A 15,504-nucleotide genomic window follows, 5' to 3' on the forward strand; every position below is an offset into this window, starting at 1 on the left:
GAATAAAGGCTACCATTATTGATGACTCTTCACTGAGATTTAAGAAATAAAATTCTTTATCTGCTAATTGGTGCTAAGTATCAAGGACTTTATTGGTTGGAGTAGAAAGAAGAAAGTGGTTAAGAGGCTTCACAGAAACAACCCCTGCTGGCACATTACCCACTAGAGAAGACAAAGACTACTTATGTGAACTCTTAAGTCTCTAGATTAAAATCACCAAAAAAGTCCCTTCATGTAGTACCAAGTCCAAGCTCTATAAGTAAACAGAAGCTAAACAATTTTGAGCTTAGCTAAAAAGAAGTGTTATTGTTTGTACTATGTTTCTATAATTTTGCAAGTCACTAAGCTAGTGAAGGTGTCACTTAAACAATTTATAACTTTTCATATAAACTAACTTTAGTAATTACTTCTGTATCTCCCAAGTTTCCAAATCACTTAACAGTAGCAGTAAAGTTAGATGAAAAGATACATCAACTTTATAAACTGTCTGCCAAATAAACTGAACAAATAAGTCATACCACACTTGCAACATATATATGCCTAAGATTTCCCATTATATATTCAATTCATTATCCTAAATTTGTTCAATTAATGAGCACTTCATACTCAGAGATGCAATCCAATCCCACAAAGGCTTATGATTTAAAATGTAACCTTAAGCCATTTTTAAACAGTTCCAAAAAGACCTCAGGAGACTGCTGCTATTTAAAATAAAATAGTTATTTCTGACAAAACCAAATTTAGTAAAGAAGAGATTTTTTAGAAAGGCTCTTTCAACAACAAATCAAAATTTACATACCTGTAATATCAAGAACAGAAGGAGATGCAATGTAGTATCTATGAACTGTTTCAAGAAGTTGAGCACCATGGCCTTGACCTTGAAATGGAGTCAATATCAGCATCTGACTATAGTAAGAAATTATATTAAAATATCACAACATGACTGGTTTACAAATTGCAAGTCACTATAGTAATATAAACACTTTAAAGTTTGTGTGATTTTTTTTTCAATCCACCTTCAAGAATTCCAAAAATTATTGAGATACTCAAAACTGTAAACATTCAATCTTCCACACTGTTTCAAAGGGAACAATGAAATAAATCAGTACATAGCCAATGAATAATGGTGATTTTTTTAAAACAAATCAACACTATTATAAAAAGTATTGGAAACTTCAGCAGTTCCTTCTTCTGAAATAAAAGACAAGGCACGTGTTATACTGCCAATTACCTTACACGTGGCCGGGTTTTGTCTGGGTACACATAGTAATTATAGACTGTCATGTAGCCTACAGTCGCAAAGAGTGTAGCGCCGTCCTTATTATACTTCTCAAATCTGCAGATAAAACAGAAAGCCAAGCAGGTCAATTACAGTCGCGCTCCCATGCAGTGTCCATTTTCTTTTCCATTCTCTGACTGAATTTTCAGTGTCAGCAAGCTACTCTGTGAGGGCCCAATGGGTACACCTGCTATGTTCTGAATATACAATTCACTTAATTGGTGTGCAGCAACTTGGATAAATCAGACCTCTTTACATCACTTCAGTGCACTTGCCTATTATAAAGATGAATAGGTGGCAAGTAAAAGAAAACACAGGCAAAGCTCGTTTTACTGTTTAAGCCTACATTCAGGGCCCTAACGGACAACAGCATTTTATTCAACTCTATTCTCAAGGTCTCCCAAAGCATAATGAAGGAAAACTCAAGCCTCATAAACAATAGATTTTCTTTCCTGGGAAAAATATCATTATACTGTCCTAATAATTGGGCCGCCACAATTAAAATGCTGGCTTTGTGGAGGTAATAAGGTCTACTGTTGCTTTAGAACTGTACTTACACTAGAAAGTAGTGCCATCTTTCATCATCCACGTCAATAAAGCTAGCAGTTTCAATAAACCACATCAAAAAGGTCTGAAGCCTTTCATGATATTCTCGAAAGCCTCTACATGTCATGTCAGCCTAGGGAAAAAGCCAGGAAAAGTCAGGTGAAACTCATCACAGAGGTAAGTGAAAGTCTGTAGAACACAAAACTATTCTGTGGGAAAGTGTTTAGAAGTCTCAGATTAAGATGTGTACACAGACACACATACAAAACAGATCTTTGTTTTTAATGCTGACAAAGACTTGTTTCCTGAAGTTACAATAAATCACAGAAAAAAACATCAAAACAGGATACAGGTTCCAGGCAAATGAGGTACTTTCACCCAGGGAATATTTAGATTTATCTTTACCTTATAAATCTGAAAGGTAAAGTTTTCTCCTCCTGTTGGACTGAGAACAGAGTATGTATGAAGTAAGGTTCCAAATGGCTTGAAATCAACTTCTTTTTCCAGCAAGGAAAGAAAATCATTCGTGTTTGTGCAAAATCCAGGTGGAATGATTTGTCTAATTTTGCCCTCAACATCATCTGCCTAAGGAATGGAGATTAAAGGACACACAAAAATTAATAAATTTGACTTAGTTGAACATGCGTAGTTTTTCTGAAATGCACAAAACCCACAAAAATCACAAAACTTCAATTCACTGTTAAACTAAAGGTGCAAACACACGGCGAACTGGGAAAGGATGAGTTTCATGTGTACAGGATGCTGCCACAAAAATGTCAGATGAACACAAGTATAACACAAATAAAAAAGAGGAGGTGGGTAGCCTGAAATCGACTACAAGAATGAGGGCAATCCTATAGAAATTTCTAACATCATGTAGAAAATGCTGACTATGTCCCTTCAAGACAATTTAAACTGGCCAAAACAAAAGGCTGCTTATTATTTTACACAGCTGCTTATTATGTTACATGTGTCAAGGAGAGTATATTATCCAAGACATGAAAGGATCACCAGCAGTAGTGAGGTGAGGCTAGGGTCTGACCAAACAAATGGCAACCTCACAATAAGCAAGTAGGTCATAACTCCCTCATACACGAAACTCAAAATTAAGATAACTTAAAAAATATACCCACTTAGGAAATACATAAATTATATGAATGGATATATTATCCACTCATCCTATAATGTGACACAATTTTTATAGAGCTGGATTTGTGACAGTAAAAAAAGGCAAGCCTGGACAACAAAATTAAACTCAGAGATTAAAATTATCCTTGTTAAATAACCTCAATGAATGTTAAACTATCAGCTGAGCAGACTTCATAATCCTTTTCAAAACCCCAAAGACCACTTGATTGAATACATTTACTACTTCTCTTTAACCATGAATATTTGATGAAGTCTTACAATAAAGTATTACTGCTTCTCACCAGGCAATAAAACTTAATGAATTGGTCTCAACTTAACAAAACCTTATCCCTCAATACAGTCCCTAAAAGCCTGACATTACATTCAACAAAATGAGCTTGCATTCTATTCAAACTTTTTCCTGAACAATGAGGCCAGGTTTTTACTTAATGGAGTTTGCCGTGAGTTCAGCTGTAATGTTTGTATTGTATCTATTTCCACAAGGACTGACACAAGAACACTTTGTGTTAACTTACTAAGCAGCTCTTTCATACCGTTTACATGCATGATGGGTATTAGTTCTAAACCAAGACCCTTGCTACTTAGCATTCAAAACAGGGAAATTAAGATGCTTAGGACAAAATACACTACAAAAGGCTAATACAACATGCTACTAATTCCTGTCCTTTCAAACATCTTTTAACTAAGCAGAAGCAATGCACCTGCAGATGAATAGCACTTTATTATCATTCAGTTACATTTTCAGATAGAGAACGAAGGATGGAATTTATCACAAACAAGTTTTATTTTCAATGCTCTGGTACTACCAACATTTATATATAACTTGTTTATAGCTATAAAAAAAAAGCTATTATTTAAAAATATAGCTCTTCGACATTTTGCCCAACAGCTTATTTCTAATATGTGCACCAGTCCTTACAATCCATTCACCCTCAAGATCAAATAAACTGCATCTGACAGGACCACGTTTGCTTATTTTTAAAGTACTATTTGATAAATTATTTTTCCTTGATACTGCTATCTAATGTGAAGAGACCATCTTAAGCATATTTTATAGAATTTGTACAAATTCAATAATTACAAGAGGAAAGTGTAATAATAAGGGATAGGTTTAACAGGTCTGTTGTGTGGCAATTAAAATCCAAACTAGCGATGGGTAAAGTAGTATTAATTCAAGTTTTAAAAAGTCAAGAAACACTACTTTTAAATAAAGAGGTTTACAATCTATCAATTTAAAAGAAAACACTTCAAGGCATGTACAGTGTATATAATTTTAACTTTAAAAACTTTCCGTGTCCTGTCTTCTCAACAAGGCATTGCAAAGCATGATCAAATAACTTCACATATCAGGCACCAAATGTATTTCAAAGATTTCTCAGAAACTCTAAGTTTCAAGTAGCAGTTCAGATAGCAGATAAAGCAGCCAAAGATTTGAGCTCAACAAAGTTGAAAGAGAGTTAATGTTTAACTTTCAGCCTTCAAAGGATACCTATTTATTGTAATAAATATCTTCAAATAAATATTTTGCTCTGGGCAAGTTTACACATTAAGAACTTTTACAGGGGAATAAAAGGCCAAGTTTAAAAACAAGGAATCTGTTACATATAATCATTAGAGAAAATGTATATGTATTACATAAAATACGTAACATAAAACCAAACAGCTCTTCAAACCCAGAATTCAGAACTTTGCACCACTAAAGGAAAAATGCCTGCATTTCTCTATTAAATGGATTCTGCTTTAAGAAAAAAAAATCCTATAACTGTCATGTCTTACAGATCTGTACTCTTTTCTAAAAGAATAAATATATTTTAGTTCAGTTAAATATTCATTTTTCATATTGGATTACTGGCCAGACAATAAAATTACCACTAGAGAAAACCCCCATATACTCATTTTCAATTTAATGTAGAATTGAAGATTAACTGAAACCTTTTAGTTCCAATGCTTGTGGCTAAACGTTTAGATTGTTTCTGAAGATCCCTGAAAAATTCCCTATCTTCAAGAATATTCTAAACTTTAAGTAAAATTATGTAAAAATACAGTTCTAGAAAGAATAAGAAATTAAGCTGACTAGATCAAGAATCTAGAATACAACCTGATATATTTAATAAGGATATGCCTTACAAATGTTTTCCTAACACTTGGCAATATCTTTTTAATAAGGAAAGCATAAAAGTAACTCTTCTATTCAGGTCTTCTCTTCAGGTGACTCAAGATGAAATATTTTAGATTGTATACTTTCTGCCTATGGTCATCTCAATTTCCAATGTTCTGTACTTTGTTACACATGAGATGTTTCCATGAAGCAATTTTTACTATCCTTCATCACTGCATAAAGCAATGTACCTGAGACTAACTGGTAGTCTGCTGTAATACAAATATGTTTACACTTGTACACGTGTACTTATCACATCTGAAAACCAAATTACCTCTTTAGTGTCTTATCTTAAACAGCAGCATTTGTCTAAATTTGTCTATGGTGCTTTATTTTTGAAATAGCAACTTTAGAGGCATGTTAAATAGTAGTACATGCTATCATTTACTTGGCTAAAGTGGTGAAGACTTAACATTAACTATAATTCTAAGAATATGCTATAAAACAAGCAAAAAAACTCCATATCTACATAATTTGCTCAAGATATGCTACAAAAACAAGCAAAACCACTCCGTATCTACATAACGTGCTCAATCTTACATTCTCTGACAATATTTAAGCTGTAGAAATTTCCATTTTGTTAGAGTAGAGAAAAAGCATGAATATTTCAACTACTGGAAAAACAAAGGTCGCATTATGTTAATTTATACTGCATTAGTGTTTTGCAACCTAAACTCACAACAAAGTTCCAAGATAAAAATCTAAATACATAATTTTAAAGCTTTTTATGATACTTCATAAAAAATTACTCATTAAAAATGCTGACACCATTATCAAAAAAAGAATATAGTGGAATATACTGAAATATTATTAGTCTACCAAAGAGTTATTTTTTTGCTTCCTCAAGATTAAATTTTTATAAGTACACAGGATTTTTCTATTTAAAAAGCCCTAAGGAATCCAGAAAATTTTAAAAATCTGTTCTCATCTACTCTCAAACTCAATCCATATTAATGAGAGACAAGGATAAAACAGATGACTGAAATTCACAGATAATACAAACCTTATCCATGTACTTCAACTTTCTCCAACAAAACTTTCCCTAAAATGTTAGCAGTTAGCAAGACTGAACAATCTTAGTTACACACCCTTCCACTAAAAAGCAATGAAATTACCTCAAGAGAGGGCAGGAGGTATTGATAAAGGCAAAGATCAGGGACAACCATAAGATGACCAAACCATCAGTGTCTGAATAATCAAGTTTATTGTATCACAAAATTCAAAATAATCATGTTGTCTTTAAAGAGGACGGCTAGTGGAGATGTTTTACAGGCATCTTAATTGTAACTAAAAAATTTCAGGTGCCACTGGAGAGCATGTAAAAGAAAAAGAATGAAAAAAAAAAGAAAAAGAATGGATGATGAAAGACTAATATAATGGCAAAATTTTAACAAGCAAATAACTTCTAAGCAGATTTGCTGTGGTTTCTGACCACCTAAAAGGTTATATTTTTCATATGCAAAAATAATGCTACATAGTAGAGTCTGCAAAAACTCAATTATGATATATTATGTAATAACCTCAAAACAATACATATAAAACAAAAATCTTGGGCTTTTTCCACTTAAATCTACTTCTCCTATCTTCCCCATCTCAGTGAATAGTACCACTACTGCTTAAGCAATGGGATCCTCCTCGTTCCTCTTTCCCTCATCAATCACATTTAATTCAACAGCAAATGCTACTGGCTCTACCTCCAAAGATATCCTTAACCAGACAACTAAATGCAGTGTGGCCTATAACACTGCAACATTCTGGTCTCCCTTCTTTCACTCTTGCCCCCTACAGTGTGTTCTCTGCACAGCAGCCAGAATCATCTTTTAAAAATATAAACCCTATCATATAACCCCCACCTACTTAAAACCTCCAAAGGCTATCAACTACTCTTACTCCGTATGACCTAGTTTTGCCAACCCCCTTCAACAATCTCCTACCTTTCTCTCCATCACCACAACGACTTAACAACAGTGATCTTTCTGGACAACAAAAATGCCAAGAATGTTCTCATTTCAGGGCCTCTGCATACATTGATCCCTTCAGATTATTACATGGCTGTCTCCTCTTCATTCAGAAACCAGCAAAATGTTTCTTCATACATTAATGTATTTTCATACATATTAATTTGTTTATTTAATATTTGTTCATTGACTGCTCCTCTTGGCAAGAAGGTAAGCTTCATGAGAGCAGTGACTTTGCTTTGTTTGCCACTAGATTCCCGGCATCAAGAACACAGAAGGCATTGTGAAATGAACATTCTCACTGCAAACTGAGAAGAGGCAAGCCCATTCCTCCCACATCTGCTACCCATTCTTTTTGTATAAGGGGAAAAAGAGGTCTCTGCTTGAGCATGTAATTTAAATAAATGATCTTCGACCATGAAGCAAATAAATAGTCCTACAAAAAGGCATTATAAAAGATGGATTCCTTACTCCTAACACAGTACTTTTAAATGGAGAAAGCTGGTTTTCAAGAATGGAACAATTAGAAGTCAATGCAAATACATAGCTATTTTCACTGCACATAATATTTGAAAGATTCATCAATACTAAGTCAATAGTTCCTTTGTAAGAAATTCAGCACTACCAGCCGAAACTTAAAAAAAAAAAAAAAAAAAAACCCCAAACCAGCAAACCCCTCAAACAAAAGTGAATTTTGTATAACACAAGAAAAAAACCCACCACTGCATTTTTTTTTTTTTTGCGGTACGTGGGCCTCTCACTGTGTGGCCTCTCCCATTGTGGAGCACAGGCTCCGGACACGCAGGCTCAGCGGCCATGGCTCACGGGCCCAGCCGCTCCGCGGCATGTGGGATCTTCCTGGACCCGGGCACGAACCCGCGTCCTCTGCATCGGCAGGCAGACTCTCAAGCACTGCGCCACCAGGGAAGCCCCCACCACTGCATTTTTAAAGAGTATCTAGTCGGGCTTGAAAGTTTAACAATCTAATAAGAAATATTTGATTATAAAAAGCTCCATTTTACTAAGTCAGTGTTAAATGCTAGTTTATCTAAGATTAAATCTTTTCAAGTATCAAATCACCACAACTACAGTATTATTCAGAATCACTTTTATATCTGCAAATTTTCAAAAATTTCCAAGGGACACAAACCACTGAATAAAACAAATGTTAAGTGCAGTTACATATTATTTCTCTGACAAGCTTAGGCATCTCAAACAGAGTGGGATGGGAACAAAAAAAAGTAAGTGCTCAAAGTATTTCTGACACTGAAGTTTGAATAACGGATATAAGAGACTATTTTAGACCTCTTTATGCTATATATGATTCATGTTACAATTCCATTAAGTTTACTAATATGGTATTTTTACCCATAAGGGGACTGTTTGCAAGAGGGAAGTCCCTCACACCAGCAGTAAATTGAGAGCTAACAGCATAAAAGTATGGGAGCAGGCAAAAATAAATCCACATTGTAAAAAACAGAAATAAAAACTAATAAGCACAAGCGCCTGGGCCCATTTAGAACAGGTCATAAACAGTTCTATAATCACATCTTTTAAGAGGGTATTACTATATATTATGCATACTATGACTAAGTGATTCTCTCCCATGTACAATATGAATCATTTATTGATACTAGTTGTGGGACTTTGGGCAAGTCCTTTACAATAAAAGAAAACCAAACAATAATAATAAGGGGGCAAATCAACCAATGCAAGTAATGAGAGAAGGTTTTACAATAAAAGGGTGGGGCACAAGGTTGGCAAAAGGCTTAAGTCAGAAATTTAAAGTTAGTTAAAGCCTTGAAAAAGTTGGCTTCAATATCTTTAAACAGGAATGCCCAGGAACAGAACAAGTCTAAAATATATAATTTTTGGGGACTTCCCTGGTGGCGCAGTGTTTAAGAATCCGCCTGCCAGTGCAGGGGACACGGGTTCTAGCCCTGATCTGGGAAGATTCCACATGCCGTGGAGCATCTAAGCCCGTGCACCACAACTACTGAGCCTGTGCTCTAGAGCCTGTGCTCCGCAACAAGAGAAGCCACCGCAATGAAGAGTAGCCCGCGCTCGCCTCAACTAGAGAAAGCCCACACGCAGCAACCAAGACCCAAGGCAGCCAAAAAAAGGGAGAGAATGGTAGGAAGAAATAAGTCACCAGTACCAAACAATTTCAAAATCCAGCTAATCTAATCCATATTCCATTAGACCTGGGAATACTGTGGCCTGTGGGTCCACCCTCTGAGCCTGAAGCTCCACCTTCAAAATTGTTCTTCCTTTTTCTTGAAAGGTAGCACATGTTTGCAGCTGAATAGTGTTATCAGCCTGTTTCCTGCCTATAGAACTTTAGAAGCCCATTAGCCTTCCCTCATTCTGTCAGTCCAAACTGGCCGTGTTTCTGCTGATATAACACTCGCGAAAAACCTTGTGGGTAATCTGTGTATACCATGAAGGTTCATGTCAATAGACAAGATGGTCCTCCACAGATGTTCCCTGAATTCATATCATAGAATTCAATCCCTATTCCTGGCTTTGTTGAGATTACTGAGGAGAACAGTGAGTCACATGACTATCTCTTCAGCAAAACAAGATTACTTAGCCATACTCTTGGCTTCCTCCCCACAGCACACTTGTCTGATAATGAATCTTCTAATTTTAGTGTCTTCAGAACAGGCTGAGAATCTCCGAAATCATCAAGTCCTAGATCTTTTTTGCTTAACAGTTCTTCCCTAAATTTCTCTCTTTCCTCTCACATTTTACGAAAAGCAGGAAACCAGGCCAAAGCTTCAATACTTTGTTTGGAAAACTACTCAGCTAAGTATTCAAGTTTATTGCTTACAAGTTCTCCTTTCCACATTAATGCAGGACACAATTCAGCCAGGCTTTCTGGCATTATACAAAAAAGATCTCCTTTCCTCCAGTTGCCAGTAACATGTTCCTCATTTCCTTCTGGGCCCTCACCACAGGCACCTTTTACTGGAATGTTACTAGTACTAGAAGGCATTCCTATTTCTATCAACATTCTCTATTATAATGATATAGTATGTATTCTCTAAGATGATAAAAAAGTTTTCTCTCCCATGTTCCTAACTTTGCTCTGAGTCCTCACCAGCAGTGCCTTTAACATCCATATTTCTACCAACAGTTTGTTCAAGGCAAACTTGCTTTTTCTATCATGTGTCTCAAAATTCTTCCAGTTTCTACCTATTACACATTTCTAAAGATATTTCTACAGTTTTAGTTGTTACAGTAGTATCCCACTCCCTGGTACAAAAATCTGTATTAGTTTCCTATGGCTGCTGTACTAAATTATCACAAACATGGAGGCTTAAAACAACAGAAACGTATTCTCTCACAGTCTAGAGGCAAAATCTAAAATCAATATCACTGAGCTGAAATCAGGGGGTCATCAGGGCCACACTCCCTCCAGAGGCTCTGAAGGAGAATCTGTTCTTTGCCTCTTCCCATTCCTGGTGGCTACTAGCGTTCTCTGGCTTGTGGCCACATTACTCAGCCTCTGTGGTCACGCTGCCTTTGGTGGGGCCATAATTCAGCCTGCCATAGGTGCATACGCTTCATACTCTCTGCCTTTACCCTCTTTTGGTTCATTTGCTTCAAATAGTTTTATAATGTAATCAGCTTAATTATCCATGTTCATAAAGGAATATACATTAGGAAATTTGGGATTAGAAATATGGCAAGAGAAATTTTAATAAGAAAATTGTACATGAAGTAAATGCAGAAAATTTAGCTAGTTCCCTCCATCTTAACTTTGGGGAAAATAAGTACTTTTAATGTTCAAAATAAAAAACTAAAGTTGGTAAATAAAATGCAACTCTGATCAAGTGAAGGGTTTTTTTTGTTTTGTTTTGTTTTGTTTTGTTTTTGCGGTATGCGGGCCTCTCACTGCTGTGGCCTCTCCCGTTGCGGAGCACAGGCTCTGGACGCGCAGGCTCAGCAGACATGGCTCACGGGCCCAGCCGCTCCGCGGCACGTGGGATCCTCCTGGACTGGGACACAAACCTGTGTCCCCTGCATCGGCAGGCGGACTCTCAACCACTGCGCCACCAGGGAAGCCCAAGTGAAGGTTTTTATGGAAAAGGTCCACTCAGGAAACAGATCAGGCTAAGGATCATGATCACAGCGTTAACTGGAATGACAGGCAGACAATCATCTCCATAACTAAATATTAAATATGTGGTTTTAAAGCTGCTATATAACAGATTCTCTCCTCCCTCAAACCTTTACATCTTATAATCTGTTTTATACTCAATTGGAAAACAGTTAAAAATAAATTTATTTCTGTTCTTACCTCTACACAGTCAAAGTTCTCATCAACTTTAGATGCATATTCAACACGGAACATTGTTGACAGGCTACCAGCAATATAATATAACAAGATCTTCAGACCCTTGTAACCAAAAGCAGTTTCACTAAAAGGGGAAAAACAGCAGTAATCTAAGACCCAAAAGTGAATCTTTACAAAGTCATGACAAAGTATTAACCCTACATATAAACAAGTTTAACTTCATGGGTAGTTTCAAGATTTTAAACTATACTTATTAAAAACAAATACACAAAGGAATCATACTGAATGAAACTGTGCCTCCGCTTTCCTCATTTATAAAATGAGAGAATAATAACACCTACCTCAAGGATGTTTTATGGGTTAAATGAACAAGTTAATACATGTAAACTGTGTATAATATTGACTGGCACATTGTACAAGTATACTACAGCTACTGTTGCTGCTCTTACTGTTGGTACTACTAGGAGGCATTTCAAATCAGAGACAAGCAATTTCAAATTGATTCCTGGGTAGGCAAGCAGCTAAGATGTAGCCTTAGCCCAGTGCTTCCAACTTACCACTTGCATCCATCACCAACATCCAGAGCTGTTGAAAGTGGTGAGTGATAGTACCTGTCTGATCACACCCCACTTATGAACTCAGAAAGTAGATATGGAGCTGCTGCTATTTTTTTCCAACCTTGCTCCCTGCTACCCATCTATGCCTTGCTATTCCCTTTTTCAGCTTAAAAAAAAGGCTTCTGGGACTTCCCTGGCGGTCCAGTGATTAAGAATCCGCGCTCCCAATGCAGGGGGCATGGGTTCGATCCTTGGTAGGCAGAGATCCTGCACACTGGCCAAAAAAAAAATCCAGAATAGGTAAATTTATAAAGACAGAAAGTAGATTAGTGACTACCCAGGGCTAGGGAGGGTAGGGGAAAGAGGGAACAACTGCTAATTGGTCACAACGGAAATTTTGGTGGGAGTGATGAAAATGTTCCAAAATTGACAGTGGTGATGATTGCACAACTCTCAATATGCTAAAACCCATGGAACTTTACACTTTAAAAAGCTGAATTGTAGGGCTTCCCTGGTGGCGCAGTGGTTGAGAGTCCTGCCGATGCAGGGGACGCAGGTTCGTGCCCCGGTCCGGGAAGATCCCACATGCCGCGGAGCGGCTGGGCCCGTGAGCCGTGGCCGCTGAGCCTGCGCGTCCGGAGCCTGTGCTCTGCAATGGGAGAGGCCACAGCAATGAGAGGCCCACGTACCGCAAAAAAAAAAAAGCTGAATTGTCGTCCCCTGCATCGGCAGGACTCTCAACCACTGCGCCACCAGGGAAGCCCAGAGGTTTTTTTTTGAAGGTGAATACTGAAAGAGTGGTTAAAAGAAGCAGTGTCATTTCCAGATTTCTGTCTAGGCTACCAAAACAAAATATGAGCAGTGTCCATTCTAGGACTCTGAAAATTATATGTAGTAGAAAGGAGTGGCAATGACACTAGGATCAAGATCAATGTCATGGGTCCCAAGATACAGAGTTATCATGATTATGTGATTGTCATCTGCCTACCTTAGAGGAGGGGTATGCAAGCACACCACTTTTAATGACATGCAAAGTGAGTGTGCAAAATGCCATTAAGAAGCAGTACCTGTGAAATTAGATCCTACTCACTAAGATATTACCATAGGAAGAGATTTTAAATAGCAGTAAGAGGAAGAGAATAAAATAAAAAGCTCCTTAAAGACAAAGAGAAAGCATTCTTATTTTTATGGTGTAATAAAACCTGTTTAAAATATGAAAGGCTCAAATTTTGGCACAAATCAATATATAGTAAAATTCAGTTATTCATATTTAAAAGCACATAAAATGCCTAATCTGATGTATTAATAAGAAATTCTCAAGAAACTTGTTCCATGAAGAGACATTTGTCAATTTAAAAACACATTAAATAAATACGTCCAAAATGTTGAAATAATGCATAGAGAAAATAGCAATAAGAGGGAATATTTTAAATGTCAACTATGTCTAAAAACCCTTTCCTACTAAAAAAAACATGGTTCCTTGAGAATATGCCCGACTCCAGAACTAGCAGAGGAAGTACAAGGTGAACGTGGAACACCTTATTGTATCACAAGGTAACATGTCCTCAAAATGATGACGATATATCAAAAGGACTCAAAAAGCCAGTTTGAAAGAGCCACTTGTTGAATCTGTGATAATTTGAGCATCAAATTAATAACAGTAAAAGATTATAACCCATTAAGTTAAAAAAAGAATCCCTGAGTCTATTCTGATACACAAGGGGAAGAAGAGAAGCTGTTTTTTATAGTAGAATGCAAACTAATAACTGCTGAAGGTGTGGTAGAGTTAGAAAATCGCCATTTTACAATCATAGTAAAATACTGACAGGAATCATTAACAGTTTTAAAACTACTGAGTGAAAGTTTGATGGGAAACAGGATATTTTCACTCTCAGACTATCTCCCCACAGATTACATATAAATAACAAAGAAAAGCCCAATAACCTTTTAGTGGAGAAACCTGGCAGATACCTCGAAACTTAATGACCCAAGTTAGCTTAACCAACAATGGGACAAACTGACCTCATGGACTTTCTGATTTGACACACTGAGAAGGACATATACAACTTCTGTTGTGGTACTACAAAAATATGCATTATCTGAATTTAATCATGAAGAAACAATCAAATGAGTCCAAAATGGTTTATAAAACTAGCCTATTCTCTACAAAAATGTCAGTGCCATGGAAAACAAAGTCTGAAGAACTGTTTCAGACTAAAGGGACTAAAGAGAGATGACAACTAAATGCAATACGTGATTCTAGATTGGATCCAGGATGGGGAAAATTGTTATAAAAGAATTACTAGGAATCAACTGGCAAAGTTTGAAGTGTGGATTATATTTTAGAAAACAGTACTGTATCAATGTTAAATTTCCTGAGTTTTGATAATTCTACTATGGTTACTGTCCTTGGTTTTAGGAAATACATACTAAACAATTTAGGAGTAAGAGAAGATATATCTGCAACCTACTCTCAAATGGTTCAACAACAACCTATCAATATATTTATATAAGAGAATGATTAAAGCAAATATAGCTAAATGTTAATAACTGATGATTGTAGATAAAGGATATACAGAATATTATTCTTGCAACTTACTGTAAATTTGAAATTTTCTTCAAAATCAAAAGTTAAAAAAACAAAAGGTGATGGACTATTCTAATAATGTAATGAAGGTATAGGAAATTAAAGAATTGTGCTGAATAGCCCAGGACGTATCTTTAAAGTTGCTTCTGAAAATAAATTTCTCTTAATTGCTTATTTACTTGTCACAGAATAAACTTAAGCTTTCCAGATTTAGGGGAGTGTTTTCTAAAAGCAGTATAGCAAAATGGTAGGAAAAAAGGAGTAGTTATGAATATGGGCTCTGCAGTCAGACTGACTAAATCTGAACTTCAGCCATTCATAGGTCCTTAGGCAACTATCCAATCCCACCAATGTTAATGCTACAAATGATAATACCATTGCTAAGATTATGAGAATTAAATGAGATAATGCACCTATAGCACTAAATGATAGGTATTATATAGTAGATTGGTGTCTCAATGTAAAAAATGCCATTCTAATATATATTTTAAAATAAATTACATGAAAAATAACAGTAAAGAAAATAAATTCTCATTTCTAAATTAAAAAAAAAATGTTTTTGCCATACTAATTTGACAAATATCTTACTAAGTTACTTACTCATCCCCAAAGAGTTGATGGGTATATTCAGGAAAGAAAGTTCTAATGTCATTCTCAAGATCTTCAGGAAAACGAACTGTTTAAAAGAATAAAAAATATAGAGATATTAACGATATTAAAGATGACAGGTATTTCCAGTTTAAGAATTTCAGTATAACTAGGATACAGCCGACATTTTCCTTACTTAAAATGTCACTTTTACATTATATGATTTACACTGGATTTTCATGAGGAAAACAAACAATGAAAATCAGAATATTACTTTGAGTGCTTCAGTGTCAAAACCCTACTGATTCTAAGAATTAGAAAACTAGGCATGACAGAGGCATCTGATTTAATTTTTACTTTTCTGGTATGTTTATACACA

At 35.9% G+C, this 15,504-nt stretch overlaps 1 protein-coding gene across 3 annotated transcripts in view; it reads right to left on the reverse strand.

Annotated features, from left to right (window-relative positions):
- Positions 1–15,504, reverse strand: part of HAT1 (histone acetyltransferase 1) — a 49,871-nt gene that overhangs the window by 17,410 nt on the left and 16,957 nt on the right. For all 3 annotated transcript variants that reach the window (XM_022570038.2, XM_089916668.1, XM_089916669.1), the window contains exons 3-8: positions 15,138–15,213; positions 11,397–11,517; positions 2,231–2,410; positions 1,837–1,958; positions 1,232–1,336; positions 800–906 (exon numbers count right to left, since the gene is read on the reverse strand). In XM_022570038.2, coding sequence (XP_022425746.1) covers positions 800–906; positions 1,232–1,336; positions 1,837–1,958; positions 2,231–2,410; positions 11,397–11,517; positions 15,138–15,213 — 711 coding nt within the window. The remainder of the gene's footprint in view (positions 1–799; positions 907–1,231; positions 1,337–1,836; positions 1,959–2,230; positions 2,411–11,396; positions 11,518–15,137; positions 15,214–15,504) is intronic.

The sequence above is a fragment of the Delphinapterus leucas genome, chromosome 8, assembly GCF_059928025.1.
Source record: "Delphinapterus leucas isolate spDelLeu-1000000601 "Yukka" chromosome 8, BTC_Dleu_Yukka2, whole genome shotgun sequence".
Classification (NCBI taxonomy): Eukaryota; Metazoa; Chordata; class Mammalia; order Artiodactyla; family Monodontidae; genus Delphinapterus; species Delphinapterus leucas.